The sequence below is a fragment of the Parambassis ranga genome, chromosome 4 (assembly GCF_900634625.1).
Source record: "Parambassis ranga chromosome 4, fParRan2.1, whole genome shotgun sequence".
Taxonomy (NCBI): Eukaryota; Metazoa; Chordata; class Actinopteri; family Ambassidae; genus Parambassis; species Parambassis ranga.
Window position 1 is genome coordinate 15,860,962 of NC_041025.1, and position 15,781 is coordinate 15,876,742.

The 15,781-nt window shown below is 39.6% G+C and overlaps 1 protein-coding gene across 1 annotated transcript; it reads right to left on the minus strand.

The window, feature by feature from the left end:
• Positions 1 to 605: 605 nt before the first annotated feature.
• Positions 606 to 13,493, minus strand: ppp1r2 (protein phosphatase 1, regulatory (inhibitor) subunit 2). The gene is made up of 6 exons (XM_028404058.1): positions 13,111 to 13,493; positions 7,262 to 7,369; positions 6,925 to 7,008; positions 5,027 to 5,133; positions 3,577 to 3,771; positions 606 to 2,963 (listed from the first exon to the last, which is right to left on the minus strand). The coding sequence occupies exons 1-6, from the start codon at positions 13,239 to 13,241 to the stop codon at positions 2,944 to 2,946; spliced, it is 645 nt and encodes a 214-aa protein (XP_028259859.1). The 5' UTR covers positions 13,242 to 13,493; the 3' UTR covers positions 606 to 2,943.
• Positions 13,494 to 15,781: the final 2,288 nt, after the last annotated feature.

A 15,781-nucleotide genomic window follows, 5' to 3' on the forward strand; every position in this document is an offset into this window, starting at 1 on the left:
ACACTTAATATTTCATTCAAGAACGAAACAAAACACTTCCAATGAATGTCTTGTTCCGTGTATGAATGAGACGCCAGATGATACGTTCATTCTCAAGACATGCTAAACCAAACATAGCAGGATAAGTCTTACACTAACACAGTCCTCTGCTTTATCCTATTAGAATTACTAGAAATCCTACGGGAATGAAGGATAATATGGTCTCACAGCGCCATCTGGTGGCTCCGATGTATAAGCCCAGGAAAGCAACATCCAGCCTGACAGAAGCTTTAAATATGATAGACATGAGCACTTTGTCAGACGTCCCCTTTATTGATCATATATATTTTCCTATTTATTTATGCATTTTGTATGCAGTTTAGTAGCTTGTGATCAGACTGGAGTTCAGATGTTTTTTTTTTTAGTTTAGTTTAGATGCCTGATTTTTTAAAATAACAAAATACAAAGTGTAAAAGATGTAAAAGATGTGACAAACTGCATAATTGTTTACGTCTTTAGAAAAGCTCCCAGTTTCGTTGTTTTGTAGCATGTTTACACTGTATGTGTGCAGAAGAGTACGAGTACCACTGTAAGCATTTAAGTCCAAAATAAACACAAAGCACATATTGTTCCTAACAACATCTGTTTAATGATACGAGACAAAACATAACAGAAAATACACAATCTGATGATCAAGAACATGCAACCTGGAAATACAAAGAAAAGACAGACACAGTGCAGAGTCATGGGGTTGCTTAACAGTCTATCATCCTTATAAAACAAACCAATGAGGGCAGACATGGTGTGAAACAAAAAAGCAACACAAGGCAATAAAACAGAAACATCAAGAATAGCCTGTTTTAGCCCATTTTACACGCATGTACATAAATACATAAGAGGCACAGTTGACAGGTAATACCCACCGTCAGGGTGATAACATCAGTCATGTTTTTTAAGTTAGAAGAAAAATTAATTGTTTCAATTCTCTGCTGCTGTCTTTTCTTTTTGTTTTACAAATTCAGTGATTAAAGTAAAAGACATCAGTATTGTCAAAGTCTGCATTTCCAGACACATTCCTGCTTCTCAAAAAACAAACGTGATCCTTAACTGTTTAGATATTTTTGTCTTATGACGCTGTTTCTGTTGGTCAGACCTCCTTTCACCTCACGGAGAGAAAACACCACCAAATACTACAAATAAAAATAAAATAAAAAAATAAAAACCGCATCAGGACATTGGCATACTTGTTGGTCAAAGATTTTCTTTGTATTTTCAAAATACAAAGCTTGACACTTCCAATCACAGTGAGGAATTAAAGGGTCAGAGAAAAGCTCAGAGATCACAACACAAGACATAAGACTTAAGGTTCCTGCATGCTGCATCGTGTCATACGCCAAGTCCTCTGAAGCTCACACGCAACAGAAACGTCTTACTCTTGTCAGAACATTTTTAAGACATCGTAGCAACTTTCGTTTAGTGGTTTAACTCCACCTCCAATAAATTTAAAGTCAGTAGCATTATACATCCTTCTGTGATGTTCTCAAGCTCCAATCAAACAAAATACAAAAGTAGATCAGACAACAAAACTGGATGAAGCCAGGCGAGAAATTAAACAACTACATTGACTGCATCTTACTCCTATTCAAAATTCAGTCTGGCAAAGGTATACAAGAGCTTAAAGCTGTCGTCTTGTTTATCAGTAGCACATGCTGTACTTCTACACTTCAATGCTGTCCTCTTCTGCCATCCTAAAAACCTAAAAGTACGCAATCGTGCAAGCATATAAAATCACATCACACTTCTGGGCCATTTGTTCTCTTTGATTCTCTGTCACAACAGTGGGTTTCCACTGAAAAGTACAACCTACATGCCAAATGTATCAGTGGATTTAATTTGGAAATGGCCTGGAGTCTGTGTATATGAGGTATACATGTTCGCAAAACTGAAATGAGGTTTGGTGTGTGGCTTGCGTGAGCAGAGAGTAAGTGAAGATTATTGGTCAAAATCTCAGTGCCAATACAATATAATTGTACGCAAAAAGCCATACAAGTGAGCAATGTGATTATGGGAAGTCAATACAGCCAGCGACTGTCAAACAACCGAATGCATTTTTATTTTATTAATACTTAACAAATGTCTTAGAAACTGCCTAGACATTTTAGAACAAAAAAATATATACCCCTGTTAACATAGCTAATTTATATTAAGAGCAGCCATGACCTGCCTTGTACGTCTGTACATACTCCACTATGAGAAACACTGCACTGCTGTCAGATATCAAATGTAGCGTTTAGGCTGTATACTACTACGGCTACTGCAGGGGAGTCATGTAGCTGGTTATAAACCACTAAAATGGTCTCAATCTGATAGACTTTTATCACAAGAAGTAATTGAATAGAGGGGGTCACAAACTGAAACAGTTAAAATCCATCTGCGGTGCACCCAAAACAGCGCTGTCGTCATGTTATCCCTCTCGTGAGGTCGTGGGGTTTCCCCTGGCTCCAGCGCTGACGTGCCGCTGACTCTGTGGCCAGTAGAAACTGTGGAGTGGCCAGATGGGAGTCCAACAGTTTTTTGTTTGTTTGTTTGTTTTTAAAAAAGGCTTTGATCCTCCTTTCAGGGTCAGAATCACAGGTTCCTCAATGGGACACCAGACAAGAAGAGGTGGGAGGAGGAAATTCTTGGCAACAGGAGAGGAAAGAGCAGGGAGCAACAGTCTTTTCACTTGTGTGCTGTACTGATTCATGGGAGCTGAACACCAGTGTGTTTGAAGGTTATATTGCACAGTTCTAAGGAATAGTAGAGACAGGCAGGTGACCAGGAGTTTATTGGCTGTTGACAGAGTTATATGTGGGTGAAGCGATGTTCGATGTATTGCTCAATGCCGAAACACAGAGCACAGTGGCATTGTCTGTCTGGATCTTGAGCTGACACACAGGGCTGAAGCTGAGAGACAGGCCTCATTTACGAGTCCAAAGAGTCAGCTGGAGAAGAGACAGGCACACATGAGATCAGGCAGATGTGGAAATATTTCTTCAATTTGCTTTTCTTTAAACCTTCAAGGACCTGATGGAAACTAAGGTCCAGGTCAACAACCTGGAGCGTAATCAAGCCTCTGTAGTAGAAGTCTTGTATTCTTCAAATTTAATATTCACATTCTTCTGTCCCATTTTGACATGATTTTAAAGCTGTGGACTACTTCCTAGTTGTTGGGACACCAACTTCTACAATGTGTATGCTTCACAGCTGCTGGACTAAATTGATACAATATGTGAGTCTGACCAAGACCTATAAGATGTAGCAAAGTTAACCAACACAACATAAACCACCATAAGGACTGATGACAGCACTGTAAAGCCCAGCCTCCTGTTGTAATGCTCTGTGCTTGTGCAGGTTAACACAGTACTTCAGCACAACACTGATGACTTGTTCCAGTGCACAGCTGTAAAAAACAATGCCGCTGGGCAACTTCAGCGATATTAATTTTAATGACATTTTGTGGTTTTACTCAACCTGTATGCTTCCTGACACATTCTAAAACAATTCACCTGGAACCTGTGTAAACAATAAATCCAGATGTAGCCTCCCTCTCCTTACCTTCCTGTGGCGGGTCAATACTGATCTCTTCTGTCTCTTCTGTGTCCTCCCTCGGCTCCTCTGTGTCGTCCCTCATCTCCTCATCTGCATCTTCGTCATCTTCAAGCTCACTGGCAATGAGCTGGCGAGCCAGCTTGATGTTTAGGCCCTCATTGTAGTGCATCTTCCTCATCATTTGAAAATGTTTCTTTTTGGCTAAGGAGGAATGAACATTTAAAAATCATTAAACATATATGGAGGGAATCAATTTTATAACATTACTTATAAGTACTTGCTGGAACAATGGTAATTGTGGTGTGTGACGCAGATTATGCTGGAACTACACAATCTAATTTGTTCTTCTAGTTGTTCTGTATTAAAAATTGCAACATAAGCATGAGCTGTAAGGGTTTTATGGCACTCATGATAGTTAGTTCAAATTCCAAGTTAACTGTATCAACTTTTCATTCAGACAGAAATGCTTCAATAGAAAAAACAGGAAACAGAAGCTGCGTGCCCATAACACCAAAATGCTCTCAGCATAGTTTCTATGACATATCTGTTTTGCTACAAACATTTACTCAGTGTTCATTCAGATCCTGTTTCAAGACTTACTCGCTTGAAAGAAAACCTATCCACATTTGGCACCTCCAGTGAGGTCAAATCAAACTGCATTTGAGAAGTGTTAAATTATTTTGAATGACAAAAAAACTGACATCAAATAAAACCTACACAATTCACATTTATATTTATACAGTTCTGGTTAATTATACTGCTTTTTCTTTCCATTCTCAATTAAAATGCAAGTGTCATTGCAAGTTAAAATAGTTGGAGTAGCACATATGTTTGTGCTGGATTCACACAAATCCAAACACGTAAGAAAGTTCCAGATATATATATGAAACTTTTATATATATTCCAACTCTTTAATTTTTGACCCATAGGTGGCGCAGGCTTCATTTTTTTTTACGTCATGATCTGTCAGCAAAAAAACTGCAGGAGCTCTGCAGTTGGAGCATATTGATCAGATTTGTAGGTGTCCGCACAGTGGTCATGCTTTTACTCTTCTTGAGATATAAATATCCAACAAAATGATTGATTTGCTTTTAAAATAAGCGTGTGTGTGGTAATGAGCTCTGCAGCATCAGAGAGGTGTTTCTGAGAGTGTACAGAGAGGGGCAAGGTTACAAAACGGTCGAAAGCATGCTGACGCAGTGTGAGTGTGTGAGTCTCTGTCTGTCTGTAGGAAGGTCAGCAAAAGAGCATACCAAACACTTGAGCTCTTTCGATCTTTCAGACTGAACCTTCTCTCCTGACTCTCCACAGTGGAGAGCCACTCTGCATTTATTCACAGCTGCAGAGGACACTTTGTTTAAACGGTGGAAGGTATAAATAACCAGGTGAGCCCATTACCATGGATACTGATACACAGCCTATGGCTTTGCAACTTATCACTTCCAATAAGGTCTACCTTGTTCTTCAGGAGTCAGCTCCTCTTCCTCCTCCTCACTGCTCTCCTCCTCTTCTTCTTCTTCTTCTTTCATGAAGCGAGGCTCTGAGCCCTCTGCTGCTACCAGCCTTCAGGTGACAGAAGTAGACATAAATGGAAAGAGTTACCAGAAATAATTAAGTGCATGTTTATAGTATTTCTGTGCTTTTCTGTTTCTGCTCACATTAAGTGAGAACACGATCAAACAGAAGATCAGGGAATGCTTCAGTGTAGAGAAATTAAAACAAGGTTAAGTAAAGAGGGAAACAGACGTGGGATAAACACAGATGGAGAGGCATTACTCAGGGTGGAGGAGAGAGTAGGCAGAGAGTGAAATAGTGTGTGTGAGTACTCATGCATGAGACAAGAATAACCAGACTTACTATCCCCATCTCTCACACTCACCGAGAGCTTTAACAGCAGTGGACAAAATGAATAATGGTTTACGGCTGAACGGATAGTAGTGAATATGTGGAACTGCCCCAGGGAAGTTCTCCTCTACTGTACTACACCTCTCAAACAAACTGGGCTGATTCACAGAAAAGACAGCCAGTTTCTCACAGTTTCAATGTGCAACTGACAGAATAAAAACAATTTAACAAAAACCCAGGTGTAAGACACAAGTGGATCAGAGAACAGAGTGAGAGTGGATGTTGGAGGGATATGAGAAGAAGAGGACGGTGGAAAAGAACAGCTGCTCTACTATCTGGAGGGTTTAGTGTAAAACAATAGAAGGCACTTATTGTAGAAGCAAACAAAGGCAGCTAATTGACTTGCAAGCCTGGAGCTAATCACTATCCTCTCTGTGGTGCACACACTCAAAACACTCAAACTAGCTCATCCAGTCCCTCCATCAGTACACTTATGTAAGCACAAAGGCCCATAGCAAAACACATCTCAAGCCCATATTATTGTTGAGATGACAGCTCAGAGTGAAACATAAACAGTTCTTTATACAGACAAGAGTTTTTCTTTTACTGTAAAAAGTTGCTATCCAGGTCTCCTCTCACTTCTACTTGTGGGAGTTATATGAATAAATTGTTTTCGCTTCCAAATACACTCAGGCTTTGGTTCAGGATTCCAAATATGCCTTTAATTCTTTCAAAGAGAGTACCTGTTAGTGCAGCTGCTATAAAACTAATTTCACTGTTCAGACAACTGTAAAAAGTGGATAACATCGTCGCTGACCTCGAGTTGATGACTCCTGACTATATCATCCCTATACAAATAATTGTGAAGATGATGACTTATTCAAATGATATGTTCATATTCCAACAGATTTGATCATTTAAAAATATCACTCTTAAAATTAGATCCAGTATTCAGGACTGGTTTTTTTTACAGTGTGAGGTATATATGCCTTTGATTTAGAAGAGCAATCCTTGACAGTTTTGGTAGTTTTTCCCATGGAATTTAAGGCTGACATCCACTGTTTATTTATCAGCACTGTGTGGCTGCAAATCAGGAAATGCTAGAAACATTTCCACGAAAAAAAGTGACCCACAGCTGCCATGCAATGCTTACATGAAAGCAGGACACACTTATATACACTCAAAAATGAGAGTATATTTCTGAGCAAATAGAGAATGTCTTCAGTGTTCCTATCTGTATTTCAGAATGGCAAACATGACAGGAAGTAGGGATGTCCCGATCCAATCACGTGATCGGAAATCGGGCCCGATCAGAATCGGACATTACCTCCCGATCAGGACTCGAATATATATTTATTAGGACTCTCAAAGTTAACGCCTTCTGTGCAGGGTGGCTCTGTGTCCTGTAGTGTAGGGGTATGACAGTTGCTTTTGGCGAGAGAGGTCCTGGTTTGAGACCTCACACACACACACACACTTTTTAGGTCACCACATGGTTTGAATTCTTACTTTGATGCCAGATCATCTGCTGCAAGTCCACCTTGGACGTCCGAATCACTCAATGCCCCTTCATCTTCATCATCCCCGACCATCCTAAAAGAGAAGAGTAAACTAAAGTTAGACAAAAAACAAAAAGGATGCTCATAGGCAGATACCCAAACATAAGGAAGAGTGGGAGGAGGCAGTTGTCAGCTCATCTTTAAATTGTTTAAATATTAAAAATACACACATTGATTCCTACACAAAACAATAGAATAAATAAGTGATAACCCACTTTGTTGAGGGCTACTGTTATAAATAATCAATACAGAATGATATTGAAGATATTTAGTATGAAGCTTTTAACCTGTTGTAAGGTGTACTGGGCTCATCGATCTTCATCAGGCCATAGTCTTTGTCAGCTGGATGGTATGTAGCCAGGATATTCATCTCATCCCATTTCTGGGATTTCTTCCTGTAAAGAGATCAAAGATAAAGCAGTGGGACAGAACCGAGGGTTAAATGGACAGTCCCTTACTGCGCACCAGCCTACTAGCCCACCATCACAGCCCACAGATTCCTCCAGGGGGGGAAGAGCGACCAGATTTAAACTAGGACTGAACATGCCCCATTTTTCACTCAAGACTACATTATTTTGGGAACGGACAAAGGCCCAGAAAAGTCATCGGCACCGATTTGGCTTCTGATAACCCTCAGGAAATGACACTATATCTGTTTTTGTGTCAAGGTAACAATCATCTGTGAGAGTAGATGCTTGACGGTGGGGTTGAGTTGTCTCATTTGTTACCATTGCTTTTTCAGGAGTTGACTTTTGTTTCATCTCTCTGTTTAACACATCTGGTTCTTATCCCACAAATGTTTCCATCCTCATCTAGGAAACAAGGTTTTACCTCAGCATGCTCTGCTTGGAGGTTTTGATAAAATTACATTAATCCTCACCACCCCTTCAAATCCTCGAAAGAGGAAATGAACAGACTAAGACCCCAAATTCAGTTCTGTATGAGAAATTATATTTAAGAGGATAAAGATAACACCTGTCGTTACATGGGAGTTCAGGGGAGAGAAACCGCTTGTATTTCACAATTGCGTCACTCCACTGCCAATTAGTTTAGAGTCCTGGATTTTGTATTTGATATCTCACTGACCTGATGCAATAAAATTTCACTGACATCTCTGTTAAAGCTCTGTTTTATATTCTTTCCACAGTTTACTCTTAGCCTCAAGTGTTTTGAGTGATTTTACCCTTATTTCCCCACAATTACTTTCACACACTGAGGCCAAAGCCTGAAGCTTTAAAGCCAGGTGCTTCTAGGACCTCATCTGCCCTCTGGTAAACTGTGCCTGCCTTCCAAAAACTCTTCTTCCAAAGTACTGCACACCATCCCTGACCTTGCTTATGAGCACAAAAGGTCAGGTAACACAGAAGACAGGAAGGGGGAGGGAGACTACAGTAGAAAGAGATGCTTCATCCTGTGCCTGCTGCTAAAAGCCTGCAGAGCTCCCTAAAACACACCTGAGCTCATCAGGCTTTAAAAACTGAAATAAAACTGGATTGTATTTTGTTTGCCCTTAGGGTTGTATAGAAACACAGCTTTATGTCATTATTTTAATATGTTAAGCTCATAAACTGGCACTATAAAGAACTGCTGATCTGCTTTTTATAACAACAGGCAGGCACATGAGCCAATGTTGTGCATTCTGATAAAATGCCCTTGACCAACATACTGAACATGCACACTCATCCTATTAAAATTAGCTACCTTGTTGAAAAGCCTGTTCTGCTGGAAAATCTGCTAAACTAGAACCCCAAAAGAGATTGTATACCACTCCACTGTATACCAAATACTACAATTCTCAACATCAAAGTTGTTTTGGATATTTGCTCCAACCATTCTAAAGTGCTGGAGTGTTTCCTTCAAGAATAAATTGGCTAGTTTGTGCTTAAGAATATTGCCCGAGCAGCAAAATCATTACACTAGTGACAGCGAGAACACCATCTTTTGAACTCAACAAACTCGTTTAGTATAAAAGTTCCAAAAACACAGCAGACAGAGCTCAACACAAAGCAACTTAAGAAAACACCTTCATGAGACAGAATGGATGCATTACAATGTTAGGTGTTGAGAAGTATGTCATGTTTCATTCCTTTTGTTATTACAAAAAATACTGTCGCCTTTAAATCCTTTTCACTTCACTAAATCAGAGCCGTTCATCAGAAAAACCCTAACACGATCACAATGCACCTGCCTCTGTAAGAAAAAAAAACGGACAGTACCAACTACTAGTACACACTAAATATAGAGCTCTATCTCTTATGTGATGATGACAATCTCTGGAGGGTGGTCAACAGCTGGCAACATAACGCTTCAGGAAAACTCATTAAATAGAGTGAGTCATCCCTGAGAGCTGAGCTGTACTATCAGGTAGCATAGTCAGAGGGCAGTGAGAAAAGGTCCAGCCCCTGTGCCCTCCAATACAGCCTGAACCCACCAACAGTGACAGTAGCAGGCTTTTGTTCTTACAGTAGAGTCAGAGGCTACACAAGGTATACTGCATCGACTCACAAACAGCAGGCAAGGAAATTGGTGCCACACATGGCTTTAAAAGTATTCCTCCAAACTCACAGCTTAACATAAGTTGTATCACATAGATTTTTTCAAATCCAAAGAAAATTCTATGCTATACCAACTGTTGACCTCATCTGACCTGCACACAGTGTCTGTACAGGCACTGAGATGGTTTTTAGACCACATTATTAAAAGTCAGATTCACTGCATGTCTGTCAAATTGTCCATTGCACAGTCAGGATGGGGCTTGTGAGACAGTGAGGAGAGATTGAGTTACATGGAAGTATTCATGAATTATGAATGACTGAGTGTGAGACCCATACATCACTGTTGACTAAATAATAGTGTGTGATTGAAGGGACAACAATAGCAAGCCCTACAATGCTGAAAGAAATGAATTTGGATCCACACAGGAAATAAACAAAATGGGGGGTCCCTGTTTAATCTGCATTTTTTATATTATTTACAAAAACACACACATTCTGTGTATGTCTTAATATTACATCACCTGGCTGAGACAGACTGTGGTTATCTCATCTCAAAAGAACACATCACACATTTACAGCTATAAAGTCTACATTCTAAAAGGGATCTTTGATTGGAAGCTGAACTGTTTAAAACACCGACATATAGAAAAAAAAGAGTTAAAAAAATGTTCTATTGTCGAGGTCTAGTGTGTGCTCTGCTGTCACAAGTAATAGTATATATACAACATGTATGTTTCAATAAAAAAACAAATCTTAGATATTCAGACTGGCTGAACAATTAACACCTGAGAAGTTACAGGGTAAAACCTGTAAAACACTGACTGTAAAGGGTGCTAAATAATCCACTTTAAAGTTGCAGTGTAAAATCCTTTTCATACTGAACAAAAGGCACATCAACCATGCTCTTGTCAGCAAATGCAAAGGAAACAATACACATTCAGTCCCAGATAAAATCAGTTTGTAGTAGTTAAGACCTTATCAAAATAAAGATCTTGCTCAATTTTGATTTTCCCACAATGATATAATGATATTGCTTGTACAATTAATCTGTTGAGTCTTTCTGTATCAACAAAGCAATAGTTTATTACAAAGCTTAAGTCATCAGGAATTTAATGTAAATAATAGATAATGATTATAAGGAATATTTAAAAAAAAAAACAATGGCAGCATGTTACAGCGAGGTCGGTCTGTGCCCTCCTCTCTGGATTTGGTGCTTGGCTGCACAAAGGATCCTTCCAGAAAGCTTTTTCCTCTGCTTTCGTGTCACTCGAACGAGTGACTATTTTTATAACACGGGGAAAAAAAAGCTTGATTCAGTGTTGGGAACGGAATCTGCTAATAACTGCCATCCTTCTATGGCCTAATTTTTCACGCTGCCTGGAGAGGACTGTTACTCATTTCTAAACCTGCTAGGATGACATAAACAGTGGGCACACTCAATCACAAATAACACATATAATTCAACTTTAACAAACCAAACAATGGACGGTAGCTGGACGGTAGCTTTATTTCTGTACGTATATTTTTCTAATTATTTCTAATAAACTTACAAGTGGTCTTTAAGTGGTATGCTAGAAACACACAGACATGAAATAAAGAAGTGCTGGTTTTGCAGCAGATGTGTGCAGATTGTGGTGACATAAGAGCACATTATTCAAACTATATTTCTGTCAAACTTGTTTTACCAAAGGTATTTCACCGAGTTGCTCACAGATTTCAGTTCAGTTTTCAGATGCTAACATTTTCCAACTAGCATGACATTTTCAACAGGAGCTCTATTATAGTGTCAGTTTTGTCAAATTCTGACCATGCCAACATAATTTCAACCCAATAGAACAGCATCACACAGGGTCCTCTGCCAGTCCACACTTCCCTGGGGGTAAGAGAACAAACAGAGAGTTGGCTGGGAGAGCAGCATACAGAATGACCTAACAAAGGCCGGCAATTTGGGGCGTTATGTCATACTGCCACAGTGAACAGGTCAGGGATACCATTGCATTTAAAAGGCAAGACTCCAGAAGAGTGAAACCAACCTTCAACTCTTGTCAACTGGACCCTAAGGCCAAGAACCTATTAGCCAACAGAACGGCTGATTTAGCAATTCCAGAGCCAGTTTCACAGTCTGCATATCAGCATATCATTATGGACCCCAGTCACGTCCCCACGCTGTGAGACTGTTGGCCTGCTCCATTTTTTTTTTGCCCTGCAAAGCTCTTGAAAAAAAAACAGATGTCCCCCACACCATTGAAAGTGCGTCCTCTAAAGAAAGTGAGCTGTCACCCTGACCAACAATAGAATAGAGGTCAAACAAATGTCTTCAAATATAACAGGGGACTGAACTAAAGGGCGATCCAGGATTCAAAGGTCATAATGAAGAAAGACACAGCTAAGGATATTGACACTGCATCAGTGTCAGCTGATAAAGGCTTTAAAATGAAACACTGGCATCAGCTGAAAAAGAACATTGGCAGGGTTATTCTGACAATTAGTCAAATAAAATGCTGTTTCTCTACTTCCAAAATGAATGAATGAGATGGTAAATAAGTAAATAAACAAATAGTGTTCGCTCATGGTGTTTTAATTTGAAAATCTACTGGATTTTCTCTTGTGTTCTGGTGCCTGACTTCCTGCCAGCTCCAAGATAGAACCGATGCGTATCTCTCCCGGAGCAGCGCGTAGCTATGCTTCTAGGACGCTTCTGAAACGTGTTGCTATGTCTGGTGTAAAAACTCCCATTGACTAAAATGTAAGCGATTCACACATCCAGGGAAAGCCAGTGCAGACCTGCAGCACAGCTGTCAGTGTCAGATGTTTGAGGAAGTGTTTGGCAGGTGAGGGGTAAACAGATAGAATGAAAGATCTGATTTGTGTAACCACTGCTGGTTGATAAATGTAATTATTAAAGCCTGTCAGAGACCTTGGGAAAAATACGTTTACCACGTTTAGTTCAGAGCGTAACAACACACATTCCAATCTATTGTAAAATAAAATGTAGCAGATCATTTACTATACAAAGTACTGTAAATTTACATTGTATGCCAGGAGTGTATACTGTATCTTTATTTTATTTAGAAGCTAACAACACAAGCATAACAAATGAAAACCTTTTTTCAGAATTCACAAGGAATACACTAACAAACTATGTGTTCAAAATCAACTAACATGAAATGAGCCAATAATAAAATAATACAGCTATTATTTATGTTGTTAATGTAATTTTCCTTTTAAGGTAATCGTCAGCTGAAGGTTACCTCTGTGAAATTTAGAGATATTCATTCTGCCACTAGGTTATGCTAGGCGATTTGTTTACGTTTTGGCACCTCAAGCAAACTATATTTTAGGATTATATGTTAAGTTTACACTTAAAACACTTGCTATGACTAGAATGTCTGGCTAACGACAAACAAGCTAACCGGATAAAGAGAGTAAATGTTAACACACAGTCAAGATTTTAATCATGGAGGAGAGACTAACAGATCTAATAGTTGCAAGTTAGAGCCACAAAGTTCTGCTCATACTGCTGGCTAACACTTATAGCCGGAGAGGTGACAGCAGAGTAACGTTAGAAAGGCTAACAAGTGTTTAGCTAGCGCTAGCTAACCGGACTAACCGATCCAACCGCTGCTAAGCAAAGAACTTACTGTTGGTCATCTTCCGGGAGTCCAGGGGCTTGTTCGGTATTCTCTCCTGGTGCTTCGTCGGGTAGTGATTTGACGTTTGTCCCGCTGTTCTTGTTTTTCAGAATGCCTTTTATCGGCCGGGGAGTTGCCATTCCCGCACACGCTGGCTGTCAGACCGGGTGGCTGCTAGTTTCTTTAGCGATCCTTTAAATAATTCAACTGCGATTCACTTCTTACAGACAGGTTCCGTTATAAATACGCACTCCGTCATAACTTACTGCTTTTCCACAAACTTGGGTGAATCCTACACTAAAGCCTCCCTAAACTAGCGGTTTAGCATGTCTATTCTCGCTGCTGTTCACGTACTGGTGGGGCAACGGGGCAACAGCACTACTAGCGAACATAGACAGTATCTAGAAAGATGGGCGTGGTCAGTGTGACGTCGACCATTATTTTGTGAACTACTTCCTGGTTGCCGTCGCCATCTTGACATTTTGGAGCCAGAAGTTACCATATTTGGAGAAAGAAGGGCGGAGCTGGGAATACAGCGAGGAGCCGGCAAAAAAGTGACCGTCTGCCAAAAACTAATTTCCGTCGCGGGAGCGCGCACGGCTCCTTAAAGCTGCAGCGCCCATCTGTACCTGTTAAAACACCTTTAAAGGGCAAATACACCAGATAAAGCATTGTTTTCCACCTGCCAAAAAGTGATTAAGGCATCTACAGAGTGCAAAAACCCTTACTCGCACCATAATTCAAAGTTAATTAAAAGTTAAACGTATAGTTTCATGTTTTGAGTTTGCACCTTCTACTCTCTATTGTCTTTTTAAATAACAGAAAACAACACTCTACAGAAAAAAGGCGCAAAAGTACAACATCTACTCTATAGATAGAGAAGGAAAATGCTTGTTATGAAAATACATGATGTGGACCTTTAACAGGATGTGATGATGTGTATACTTAAAAATGGTTGACTGTAATGCAGATCATGAATACAAAAAGGATCCCCAATGACCTCATTATAACAATGATACACAGTAAGTTATTTTTATTTCGTTTAATCCTGGCTGCTATGCTTTATACAGATTCTAGTACCTCCTTGTAGCCACCAGGGGGCAGACAAGCAAAACTTTATTATGGCAGTCAAAGTTAAACAGAGCAAAGTCAACAAATTAACAGAAAAACGTAGTGTACAAAAAGGCTGCTACACTTATAAACAACGAGAAAACAAAATGCTGCTCCAGTGCGATGGTGTCTGAGGAGCCAGAGACTGAATACAAAGAAAAGGAGGAACCAGCAGAACAAAATACTAAATAAGATATTATATTGTACTAACAGTTTCATCTAACTCTGTATGTTACTCTGTAACATATAAGTACCTGAGTCCTGTTTCTTTAAGAACGATTAATGTAAATTCATTTATCACTTAATATTTTAATCAAGTGGGTCATCAGGATAATAGATGATCTTTGACCCACCTCTACAAACAAAACTACTGATAAAAAAATAAAGCCTCCACCACCTGCATCATCTGTAAAAACCTGTCATCTTTAAGGCGTTAGGCTCAGGTAATATTCCTATTTTGATTTAAAATGAGCTTTTTCCCCCTTTGACTGTGACTGGTGTTTGTGTGCATGTTACCATAACAGCAGGTTTAATAGGTCTACCACAGAGTCAGCCTAATGTTCTCACTGCTGCCGCAGACAAAAAAGGCTTTGGATGTGAAGAGGGAAGTAGTTTGGTATTTGGATTTTTAGAGAAGATGTTTAAAGAAGAACAACAAAGAAGAGAAGATTCTTAAAGGTGTTTATGTATATATTTTGGAATGGCAAAAGAGAAGAGGACAGAAAAACCTAATGCTTTTTTATTGATTGAAGTTAAGAAATCGGTTCCTAGGAAGAGAATTGTGCCGTTAAAGGAAAAGACTAAAAAGACCATCACAGACAAGGGTACAACCACAACTGAGACATCACAGCACAAAATGAGGCTTTATGTCAACATGATGCCTGTTTTGGCCTCCACCAAGGAGCCTGAGGAGGAGGAGGAGGAAGAGGAGGAGGGACAAGAGAGAGAAGAAGGTGACGTCTGTAAAATGAAAAGTCAAAAGAAGCAAGAAAATAGCAGCAAAAAGGACACATCTGTGAGCCACTCACTGGAACAGAAACACAACCCAAGTGACTCTTCTTCAGGATCAGCCCCAGAAAACTCAACAGAAACCAAACACACACTGAATCCTCAGTTTGTGCTGCCGCCAATAACAAAACCAACTCAGACATTCTGTGATTCTAAGAAGAGCCAGAGATGTCCCACATCTCTGCCTGCCGGTAGATTATGTCAGCAGGAAACAGCCTCACAGTCTGACTCTTGTGATGCACAAGTCTCAGACTGCCGGCCGTGGAGGGACAATCCCCTGTTCTCTGCAACTGTGAGTAAAAGTCTGAAGATGGATCTTTACTTAGTGTTAAAAGACATTTTAATGATTGTAAACATTTTTTAAACATATTAACTTCTGGTTATTCTTTGTCTGAGTGAGAAGTTTGTTGCCTTTAAAATACTAAAATCTTTGCCAGTGTTAGAAATGAGATATGCCAAATAATGAATGATCATGTTAGAAAAAACATTTAAAGCAGCAACATTTTTTAAACAACTGCAGTGTAAAATCAACTCAAAGATACCTTTTAATCTATGGTCACTC

Excerpts from the sequence above, each read along its gene's own strand:
- ppp1r2 (XM_028404058.1), bottom strand. The coding sequence starts at position 13,241 with ATGGCAACTCCCCGGCCGATAAAAGGCATTCTGAAAAACAAGAACAGC. Across the intron at positions 3,772-5,026 it reads GCTGACTCCTGAAGAACAAG|CCAAAAAGAAACATTTTCAA; the intron begins GTAGACCTTATT and ends ATTCCTCCTTAG. Across the intron at positions 2,964-3,576 it reads TATTGACCCGCCACAGGAAG|CTGACTCTTTGGACTCGTAA; the intron begins GTAAGGAGAGGG and ends TCTCTTCTCCAG.